This window comes from Anas acuta, chromosome 8 (assembly GCF_963932015.1).
Source record: "Anas acuta chromosome 8, bAnaAcu1.1, whole genome shotgun sequence".
Lineage (NCBI taxonomy): Eukaryota > Metazoa > Chordata > Aves > Anseriformes > Anatidae > Anas > Anas acuta.
The window spans coordinates 25,320,078-25,332,231 of NC_088986.1; the positions used below are offsets into that span (position 1 = coordinate 25,320,078).

The window sequence follows — 12,154 nt, forward strand, 5'->3', positions numbered from 1 at the left end:
ATTCCGTTCAGCAACAGTAAATGTTGGACAGCTGATATAAGCCTGAATTCAAAAACACCAACTTCTTTTTACCTAATGTCACAGCGGGTGAGGGTTTTTAAAATTGTAGGCAAGAGTTCTGACCCATAAAGAAATTCGCTTACACTCTGGGTCCCAAGCAACTCTATCTAAAGTTCCACAGGATCAAGGTACCCTTTTACAAATCTTTAGAGTACTATTCTAGCAGTGTTTCAGGTGCAGTGGATGCCATAAATTAAGACGGAAACGTTACTGTATCACTGTGACTAGTTTAATGATGCAAGGTAAAAATTGAAATACCTTGTAAACTATATCACAGACACTATAACTAGATCAAGGAATACAAGACTGAACAGCTAAATATAGTATTAAACTATCTGATTCAGTATATTATTACTTTATTCACAACTCTGTATGCGGTTAATGCTGTAAGGGAAAAATACTGTGCCCCAGATGACTTGTGTGACACGAGTGTAATCGATCCCTTGGCTGGTGAAAATATATCATGAAGTTGCCAGCATGGGCGTGCTATTTTGTAGCAGCAGAATTACAAACTCGCAATTCTAAAGACTATTCCGTAGTATCTATCCTCATGCTGTTGATTCCACAATTGCAAGATTCCACTGTAAAGGGAATGGGACTATTTTTTTAAAATGAAAACTGGACACTAACCGTAGCCTTGTAACCAATGTCATCCAGTGACCTAAAGAAATCCAGGCTCTTTGCTCCTGAGAGTTTTCCTTGATCTGAACTGTGTGTGCTCAGCGTGTCCAGAATTTCTCCAAGCAAATCCATTTCTCCTTGATGCTGTGCAGTTACTCCAGTTTCACCAGAATCATCACTATCATAAAAATAAGCAGAAGCCTCCTCACTGTCTTCTGATGATAACCTGAAGGCAAAAACTTGCATCAGATGGGAACATAAAAGCCATTTCATTACAGATACTTCTGAAAGTAAGTAGCAGAATACATTTGAAGGCTTAAAAATGAACCCCACTTTTCTTTTTGCTCAACAATTTTACCTAAAGGTATATGTACAGTACCTATGCAGATGTAATAGCTATTAGCTAATATTCCTGCTTCTTTGCTGTACCCCAACCACTACAACTATTATTTCAAGCCACCCTTAATACAACTTCCCATATCTTCCCTCCAAATTTTAGTCATTCCAAACTTGGCTCCTCTTTTCCCTTGTCTACACCCTCTACCTAGGCCAGTATTTATAGAACTTTCCAGCAGACCTAGCCATATATTTTTTTTCTCATACTGCAACTCTTCCTCTGCCACATGAGCAGATTTACCCGAGTACTGCCTATCTACAAAGAGAATAGGCGCTTTTGTCTCATATCATTTTCTCTTTCACTTATTGCAATAATCTTACCTCTGGTCCCCACCCTACAACAGTCTAACACTGTATCAGATCAGAATACTACTATAAAGTCTGTTTCAATAGCTCACTGTTTTGATCTCATCATTTGAACTCTTCTGTAGCTCCCATTTTCCTCCTGCATCAGGCTGCTTGACTTTGCTTTCAATGGCCTTCATGCTCTGTAGCCATATATTCATTATCAAATATCATCTACTGAATTCAGAAAATGCCTCAACAAAAAGTTAAGTCTCAATTTCAGATTTCCTTTTAATCCACACATAGTAAGACCTTCACATAAAATTCACAAGGCAATCATTCTTTTTCAGACCCTTGAGAAAACTTTCCATTGTTATGACCACAACAGCGGACTAAAGACCAGATTAGCTGAGGTCGCTGCCCACCATGTTGATGAGTATTATTTCATTGCTTCTTTGTGTATGGAGCTTATCATTTTATCTCGAGTCTGTGAAGACTGAGGATTACATCAAACTCTCCTAGCCACTAATAGTAATTAAAACACATAATAGCCTGCCCCACTTTTAAACGAGGATCTAATCCTACACTACTAGACATCTTACAGATTCAGAATCAAGCTAGCAGCCTGGACAGGAGAAAGATTTGTCACTTGAACTCAAGTTTGCTAAATAATGCTAGTTATTTTTCCTTTCTCCCATACATATACATATATCCTAACAGACTTCTTACTTGCTTGTGCTCTCCATTTCATCATCATCATCTTCATCCAAGGCAAAATCCTGGTTACTGAGACGCTGGTTGAAACGTGTCTGGAGGATAGAAAACGCACGTTATTCTTTGGTTTTGTTTTGTTTTTAAAAAAGCCAACCAACAAACAAAAAAGAACAACAACAACAAACTACTTCTGCATTAATTATTTGGAACCTAGCTGCTACTATACTCATTAAGACTTTCTGAACACCTGATGAGGAAAGCCACATATCGATCAAGTCTTCTAAAGGTTGTTAGAAAAGGACATGAAATGCTCAAGCATCACCAATTAGGGCTAGAAAACCATTTTTCCTCGTGGCCTATAGAGTGCATTATTATTTATGCAAAGCCTTGGTTAGCAGAAGGCTGGCTATATGAGCAGTGCTCAAGTCTACTGCCTCCCCTTTTCTGCAATGACAAAACACTATGTTTTACTATTTTCTGATAGAAATATTTGCAAAATTCTGAGGTTAATGTGGTCTACTGGGCACAGTATGGATTTTTGAAGTAGTAAATACAAAAGAAGCCTAAAGTCTCTTTACATAGCTGCATTTATATTAGGCTGTTAAACAGAAGGGCAGAGTAAATAGTATGCCAGCTTGAAAACTGTGCACTAAGAATGCCTTTGTGCAGGGTAATTTACTGTAAATTACAGTTAACTCAACGTTAGCATACATTTAGAGCTTCCCAAGGGAGCTCACACAGAGACTCTTTTTCAAGTATAGTAAAAGTCTTCAGCCTGGTTTTGTTTGCTAAATAACAATTTGATCAAACAGGTTAGTGAGTACTCGTGATAGCATGTGAATTTGCAGCACACCAACTGCTCTGCCTCAACCAGAACACTTAAGTCAGGAATTTTAGCCATTTGTGCTTCACAAATGACTGTCTCAAGGTCTGTACATTTCTTTGTATCAACAACACTGCACCCAAAAACAAAATAAAAATAAAATAATTACAAAACAACAACAACAAAAACCTATAGATGCAATTAATCACATAAGTGATTTCGAGCGTTGGAAAACTGGCCGTAATTTAAAGACATGTGGATAGAATTTGTGCAAAGGGAAAACAGCATTGGCTAAGAAAATCATATGCAAATATAAAGTGTTACTGCCCACATCTCATCATGCAGTTCACCAAATGCTTAAGTCTACAACAAGCCCCTGATGGGGCAGAAATATGACCTTAACTTCAGACTACAAGAAGCTTCGAAATCTTGTACTGTGAGGATTTCAATACGCCACCTGTCACAGGTGTTGTCAGTGTTCTACACGTACCAGGACACACAGTGTAATTTTTTCCCCATTAATATCAGGAATGTCCCAATATGCATTCTTTATAGGTTGGCATGTTATTCTCATTCAACAAGAGATGTTTTAATTAAAGCACCAAGTTTTGATAACACTTTCTATATCTCTTGTAGACAAAGATGAAACATGGTTCTTAATATGTTAAACCAAATAAAAACTGCTAAAAATAAAAAAACAGAAAGCAAGAGAATTATTACAGTGTTAAAAAAATAGGGGGAAAAAAAAAGTAAGCTTCACACTGAGCAGAAGTTACAGGATAAAACACAGAGAAACAAGTATGCTATTGATACTTCTCACATATTTTAGAGAGAAATATGTTTTAGAACATACTTTCTGCATGGGCATCTTAGTGGAATAGACAAATAGTACCCCAATGGAACTGGCATAGTTTGGACCGATTTATGATGCACTATTCATTGAATATAAAACTAGGAAGGTTTAGGAAATATTACAGACAAATGCAATAAAACAACTTTGAATAAATATGTCATCACAAGATATGACTTACTTGACATGTAACAAAATAATATTTTGTAATTTGTTAGTACCAAACAAGAATAACTTTTAACCTTTGAACAGAAATGGTTTGACTATGATTACTTTATTGCAAAGAATCAACTTATGTAATAAACATTTAGAAACATTTAATGGAATCAAACACCAAAAACACAGAACTTAAATCCCAGGTGCAAGTAACAGTAGAAATTATAAAACCATAACATTATGAAAAGAACAAACAACATTAAAAAGACTGACCTCAGACACACTGACCCAATTATTAGGAGACTCTTAGTGAATATAATACAGCTATATTAAGTACAACATAAACTGGCAAGAAGAAAAATTATTAGAAGATGGCTCACTGGCCATTTTGGTGGCTACACCTCTCATGCCAGGGTAGTTATCTGGTGATCAGACCACACCAAGATAAGTAAAAGCATTTTAGCTATTCCTTTCAGTAGCTGTAGTCAAGTTAAATTTCCTTTGCAAACTCAAGCTCTTTCCCAGTTTTGTGAGTTCTTTGAGCGATTCCCATCATTCTTGTAATCAATCACACCACTGCGTGTAACTAAAGGGAAGGTTAACCGTTTTGCCTTAATTGATGCTATTAATCGGTTATCTTAGTGATTACTGCCACCAGGGCAGTATTTAAATTTTAGTATTTGTCTTCACTAGGCAATTAAAATACTTTATTTCTGTAAGACTGGTAATTCACTACCTCCTCTGGAAAATTCTGACTGACGCGACATTCATTTATATTAAAGCTCTAATCCTGACTGACTCTTGGAGGGCAAAACTCTGTCTCACTTTCTTGGAATATGCATCTGAATTAGATGCTGCCATCACTTTTACTTCTATTAATGTAAAGACAAGATTTTTCGGGACAGAAGGTTCTTTAAAAATATGGAGAAATTTCAGAAAACAAAACCAAAAGAGATGCTTGTTTATCCGGAGATGGGTTAACACTGCCAATGGAATAAATTCTCACAAGGTAACTCCATGATTTTTTAACATAATAAATAATGTTTCAAAGAGCATAGACAGAAAATTGGGTTTGTGAAAAACAGAAACTGAATAAAATTAAAGTCAGTAAACACCACAGGAATAACAGTTACCATATTTGGCCCCTTGGAGCACCTACAGACAGTATTATGCAAGCACGTTGCGAAAGCAAGAATAACATCATACAAAGGAGCATAACTTAGGACATGTCATAAAAAAAAAATCACAGAACTTCTAGTTGCTGATGGTCAGTCTTCTCTTTGAGAAACTATTTTTGCTACCAATTTAAATGTTTAGGGGTGCAAAATTACACAAGACAAATTTCAAGAACTAAATCAAATAAAATGGTATTTTTACACCAAAAGGGGGAGGGGGAAAGGAAAATATCTGGCTGTAAATAACAACATTCTCCAGAGTTTACAGCTCTGCAAGTTAGCCACTGAGACAACAAGCAACACATGTTTTTGAATAGGTGACTTTCCTCTAGGAGCTGTAATAAAAATGACTGCAAGGGAGGGGTATGTCCAGACTACTTTGCAAAGAAAGAAAAACAAAGAAAGAAACTCTTAATAAATTGCAAAAGGAGAACCATAAATCTTTTTCAGTGCTCCACCAAGCAAAGTGACATAGTACATGCACCTGCAAAAGCTGTCAAAGTCATTTAAGAAGTCCTTCCATTACTGACGTATCCTGCTGTTTGCAGTTATTTAAGCTTTTAATTTCTGTCTTTTCTGCATTTTGAAGTGTGTAACCTTCTCTTATACCATTTTATGAAAAAGGACAGACTTCTGCTTCCTTCCTGATCAATGTTCTAATAACAACCAGACCATTTATTACCGCAAGAAATGATATTGTAATACTCCTTTCTTGTTGCACCAGAACTTTATAAAGTCTTAATAGACTGCTGTCATGTTTTTTTTCTACAAGCTAAAACAACAAACTTCTTAAAAACTACTGAACTGTTTTGCTTCTTTCAACTAGTCTGGCTTACATAATATAGGCAATCCAAAATCAGGCATTTTGTATTTTTCTTATCTTCAGGCACACTGCACCACAAGAACCCATCCCTCACCTTGCTCAGAATATTGAAGGGTTCCACATACTTATCACACAATGAGCTTATGCTCAGCACACGCCACTGTTGAACCACTCTTTTATGCTGTTGTGTAAAACACAGCAGATGAACAACCACAGTCAGAGCAAGGATATGTTCAGACATCCCAGCTCCCCAGAGTGTGAGGGTTCTTGGTACTGTTTTGCTTTGGAAGTGGCACTCATATGTTCTGGGGGAATTGTATGGCTGCAGCTGATAAGCTCGAGACTTACTGCATTGTTACTACAATCTTCTGTTTTCCACTGGTTGCAGGCAAACTGCCTTGAATCCTGAATGTTATTTCAATAATAAAGGTGATGCATTTGACTGAGGGGTCATACCTGTCCTCTTTGGTTTCTGCCTGACTTCAAAATCTTTCTGCAACTGGTCTGTTAAAATTGTGGCAAACTCTCATCACTGAAACCAAGAAAAAAAAAAGGTGCTGACACTATAAATACGGGTAGAATGAAACAAAGTGAGAGTAAGTCCTGAAGCTGCTCTATTCTATTCATTGGTAGCCTCACAAAATGTACTTCTTTGGCATAAAAATGCAGACAAAATACATGAATACTAAAGGATTTAAATGTAAGATGGTTACACTCTTGATTGGGCATGAAAGTCAATCTTTGAAATGTCAGCTTTTTATTTAACACCAGACCTTTCAGAAGCATAACTTCCTGGAATGAGTGCTTATTGATCAGCAGTAAGGCAGGAAGTTTAATAAGGCTGATGCCATTAATTGTCCTCAATGTGAGAAACAAATAATCTTTTGATAAATGGCAGCACATATATAATTTCACATTTACTGGCTACTCAATATATCAACACATATAGAGTTTCAAGTAAAGAAAAATATCTACTGTGGTTTAAATATATGAAGTACTGCTTGCTTTTTCTTAACAATTTAAAGATAATTCATTCAGTATGAGGAAAAAAAAACAACAAAACACACAAATCCACTATTACTTACATTTTGCTATTTTATTTCATCTATCCTCTGCAACGCAATCACAGACCTAATTACAATTTCACCTCCAGCAGGGAGGCAAAAGATCTCAGATTGTCAAACTTTCTAGTTAACCACAACCCACTGCCTTTCCTTCCAGTTAAGGACTGAAAACTAAAGCCATGGATAATGAGATCACAGGAAAAGCACTTCACCTAACACTCCACAAGAGACAAGACTGATGGGGGAAAGAGAGAAAGAACAGAGATAAAACAGAAGTACAGTTACCAAACTTTCTCTTCTTCAATGCCTTTCCTTTTTCAAGGATACGGCATAAACAAAACAACTTCCATCCTTGCTAGTACAGAAGCCTTCGCTGCTTTAATAAATTCAGATGCACACGGTGCATTTGAAAGAGCACGGGGCAGCTGGAAATACGCACAACTATATGCCATGAGACAAAAGCATCATTGATTCTGAGATCCTGATAACAAAAATGATGCAGAAAAATAAATCCATGAAGTACGTCCCCAACGAGAGAAAGAAATCCTTTTCTGTGGCAATAAAGAGCCTACAAGAGCATGAAATCCCCCAAATCTTTTTAAAGACACAGTCAACCAGAAATTTATAGATAAGAGTATGGGTTACATACTCTTACATACTAAAGTTAGAAGTAAGCTGTGACATAATAGAGACCTCCACTGCTTCTATAAAGTTAAATGAAACATTAATATCAGTGCTGAGGTAGGATTTGTTATAGGACTGATAAATCTGTTGAGGTACCTACTCATAGAAAGCATATCCAGTTCTTTCTGTTCTGAATTAGCGTGGTGGAAAATTAACAAACTCTAAGCCTTCTACATTTATACTCCTGCATACAGATGATACTTGAGAATATTGTAATACTGCTTTTGATTTTTATGGATTAATCATGCTTCTGCTCGTATTTTTTTTCAGAAATAGATCCTTTTCCCCAAATAGCAAATAAAGTTTCATTTTCTCTGAAGAATCACAGAGCAGTTTTTCTCAGGAAGCCTGCACCGTCTCCTATCCCTCTGAAACAGACCGAGGCCCCACTCTGCCTAAAGCTAGGTCTCACTCCCAACTATCCAGCTTAGTCTCATTCTTCTCTGTGGCACAGTGGTTATTCTTAGCAAAAATGGTCATTTTCAGCTGGCACACTGTGGCATCATGCCACGCAGCATCCATGCTGTGGAGAGTGAAGCATCCAAAGGCTGCCTGGCTTTCCTTTTATTGGCGACAAGCAGAAGCATTAGTCCTTTAAAACATGACACCTGAGATTTCCAGTGTAAGATGAAGATAAGAGAAAAACAGAAAGGAAAAACTAATTGATGTCCATATGCACAAAGGCATGTGGAAGACAGGAAAGGGAGCATGTTTCTGAGGTAACATGCAAGTCCAGAGACCGGGATGTAGCTCAGGAGCACAGAGCGACTTCAGTGATTCAGAAGAGTTGTAAACCCAGCTTACATGGCTGGAATACACTATCTATTTGATACCATTCCTAAGCAGGTAAAAAAACAAGATTGCTGGTTAAATCGATATTTCCATTAAAATGTGCATCGTATCCTTGCACCAGCAGAAGCATCACATGGCAAGATCCCTGTTGGAATTGCTGATGACAGATCACGTGTGACTTTCCTGGAAGGAAGAACTATCAAAACACAAACATGTTAAATGAACAATACGAATGACTGAAGGTAAAAGGTAGGAAGCAGATGTGATCATAATCACAAACATCATATATCTTTGAACTTCAAAATTTAATTGGAAGACCAAATATCACAAGATTTACAGAAGGTAAAACCTGAGCAGTGTTGAACTCTGTCCATCAAAGCTACGGACGAGCCTCTGGAAGGAAGCTCTGTACGAAGCATGACGACAGACTAGTCACTTTTGCAAAGAAAAAGTGATTGTGCCTTAGGAACAGAAAGGTTGCCTCTAAATAAATTTCTGTCCAAGGCTTGCAGCCAGAGGAATCGGGCAGTGAAGAGGAGTCCCACCACCTGTTTGATGCCACTAGGGGTATTCTGTTCGACAAAGAGGGCCTTGCTCTACAAGGCACCTGGGAACACGGATGGGACTCGGATATGCATACTCTTCACTCGTTTCAGATGCTTTATTAACAAATGAGACAATAAGCAACGAAGAAGGGCAGCACTGGGATTCAATCCAGATGCTAGGTGGGCCGAAATGCCCTTTGGTCCTGCCTCTGTCTTTCTACTTACTGTGGAAAAAGCATTGCTACTAACTTGGGCATTTCAGTGTCTAAAATTAGGTGGGTTTAATCTGAGTTTTCATATTCAGGGACACTGAGATCCCTGCAGGAAAGTCTCTTTCTGTTCCTTCCACTTCTTTCTCTTTTTGCCCCCAGGGCAAACTTTATTTTTTAATTGAACTTCTTTATTCCGTTTTTTTTTTTTTTTTCTTCCTACTCAGTTACAGGATTAGAGAGGGAAAGAAAAGCTTAGGGAATAGACAGTACCAGAGCTGAAGCTTTGGACATAAGTTTGTGCTCTCCAAACTTTGAGGCCAAAAGGCAAAAGCAATATGGAAGGAACACAGGTGGATTGACCCTTTGGTTCCCTGCTTTGCTAGGTGGAGCCAGAATGCTACCCATGATTGCTCTTCAGGAATATGGAAGGAACACAGCCAACTAAGCAGAAGACAGCACCATCACACGAAGATGTCTATAAATTCTCCTGTTTGTGAAGCAGCCTTTTTCTGCCAGACCTTCTTGCTTGTAGAAGAAAGGCCCTCAGAAGGCTTCCCTTCTGTTAGTTAAAGAAGTAAAATCTAATAACCAGATCTAATAACCAGAAAAAAAGCATCTGCAAACGTGCAAACTTTTTGATTGTCTAAATATCTCTCTTGGATAGATCATAGGTAGATGGGCTGGTGATTTTGCCCTGAAAAAAAGCAAGTGTTACATCAAATACCACAAATGGAAACAAAAAAATCCAGACCAATTTCCTGACCATTACTTTAGCTTTCCACATTTCTTTAAAAGAAAAAAAAAAAAAAAAAAGGAATCAGTAATAAGTGGAGAGATATCTCAGGTGATGCATATTGCAAAACTTGAAGAAGGACAGGCAAGGTTTATTTCACTTTACAGGTATAAAATGAATGGCAGGACTGCCAGAGTCTTGCAATACTCCACTTAAACCCATGGTGAGATTTGGGCAGAGAATAGGAAAAAAAAAAACCTCATACTATAAAAACACCAAAATACACTTTACAAAGCTCTATTGCTTCTTTTTTGTTTAAATGTGCTCCCTGACTAAATGAAAATCAGTCACTGTCACTGCTCAGAGGCAGTATCTACTATCATCTTGCGAGGGGGAAGCTTTGAGCAACGCGGTAATTACAGCTCTACTTGGCAGGGTGCATCCCTGAAAATAAAATCATGCATGATACATGAAAGCAACTAAATAGTTAGGTTACATTAAATCCTGCTAATCTTCTAGTTTAAAAAATATATATAATAATAATGTGAGGATGTAGTGCTTGATTTCTAAATGGTCTGCTGTCATAAAAAGCAAGGTTTATACATGGCAGAGGATACATGTGCCACTGAGGAAAGGTGTTAGAGCCACGAGAGGGCACTCTCGTAATCTACAATTTGAATTTTTGCTGCCTAGGTTTTTCATTTTTAATTAAAAGGGAATCTGACTGTTTTGCAGAATGAAGAGATCTTACTTGACACACCAAGACAAAAGATTTTTCTCCAACTTAAGGGAAGCTAAATGATATTTACAGTATTTTCAAATTATATAATATTAGCTGAAGAAACAGAATGTACTGATCAACTGAAGCTTACTTCAAATTTATTTTTCACTTAAACAAAATGTATTTTACATTAAAATTAGCTGTTCCTATTTATGAAATCTGTCAATTTGTAGAATTATAGTCAATGAGAGCTAAAGATACCTCCAGCTATGCAAGCAGGATTTTCTATGGACTTTAGGCATAAATATTGTCAAGCACATTGTCTGACTCCAAATATAGATACAGGTCCTTAACCAGAGCTATTATATTTCTGAAATTATTGTGGGTTTGTGTGTTTTTTTTTTCCTTCTTTTTTTTCTTTTTTTTTTTCTTACTTTCTTAAAGGGGTTCAGTTTCCTGATATAAAATATGTATATTCAGTACTGCATTATCACAAGCATTTTCTCTCCTCTTTTATGTTCGTGGGGAAAAAAAATATCTTCAGAATAGCTCACTCTCGCTATCTTTTTTCAGGTTAGGAGGTAATCAGTTACTCGAGGCCCTCTGTAGCTAATGATTATGTCACTTATTTTGCTGGCCATTGTAGGGGTATTGATAAATGTGGCACTCCTGAAGGTAAGGTTATTCTGAAAACATCTTCCTCCCTGACACTTGCTCTCTTTGTTGAAGAGAAGCCAAGTACACCTACTGCAAGCAGAATTACTTTCTAGTTAATGACATACTACAATAAACCTGGAAGAGCTATATTTGTGTGGGTTTGTTTGTTTAAGAAAGGTAATTCTGCTCAGGAATACTAAGGAAAAAGTTCAGACAAACTTGTTTTTTATTACTTTATGCGAAAGTGTTTTTCAAACCTTTTTAGAGACTATATTTAAATCTTGCAGAGTCATGGAAAGTAGCTCACTTGGCTTCTTCAATATACAAGCATTTAAAGTAGCAGTGACACACAGAGATTCCTGGTAAATCCACACTTGGAATCCAAATGCCCAAGTTTCCACTGCATCTGCAGACTAGTGCATGCCTAAAGGTACAGGTATTACATACCTTTCCTGAGAGACAAGGGAGCGTTGCTAACTTACTCATTATAAAATGAACTCGTACTTGTTACTTGGCATTCTGCAAATCTGCAAGGATATTTTATTAGCCACTAAATACATTAGTACTATTTACATCCCTAAATGCTCCATTTTTAATAAGCTACCATATCACCTGATGTAACAGTAAAATTACAAAGATCTTATTCATGAAATCAAACAGATCTTCCTGGCATTCTAACCAGGTTCATAATAGACACATTCTCTTTTCAATTATTTATTTTGAGCAATTTTGTAGAGCTCCTGCTGCATTTAGGTCCTTGTCTACCTTGAAATCATTACCTGGGTGTATGTAACAAAACAGAATTAAAATGGATTATGCAAAAACTGAATGCTCAGTAGTCTA

The 12,154-nt window shown here is 37.0% G+C and overlaps 1 protein-coding gene across 4 annotated transcripts in view; it reads right to left on the reverse strand.

Moving 5' to 3' along the window:
- The window catches only part of DENND1B (DENN domain containing 1B), a 188,316-nt gene that overhangs the window by 8,126 nt on the left and 168,036 nt on the right, over window positions 1-12,154 (reverse strand). For all 4 annotated transcript variants that reach the window (XM_068689753.1, XM_068689754.1, XM_068689752.1 and 1 more), the window contains 2 exons: window positions 2,092-2,171; window positions 691-907 (listed from right to left, as the gene is read on the reverse strand). In XM_068689753.1, the coding sequence (XP_068545854.1) occupies window positions 691-907; window positions 2,092-2,171 (297 nt within the window). The remainder of the gene's footprint in view (window positions 1-690; window positions 908-2,091; window positions 2,172-12,154) is intronic.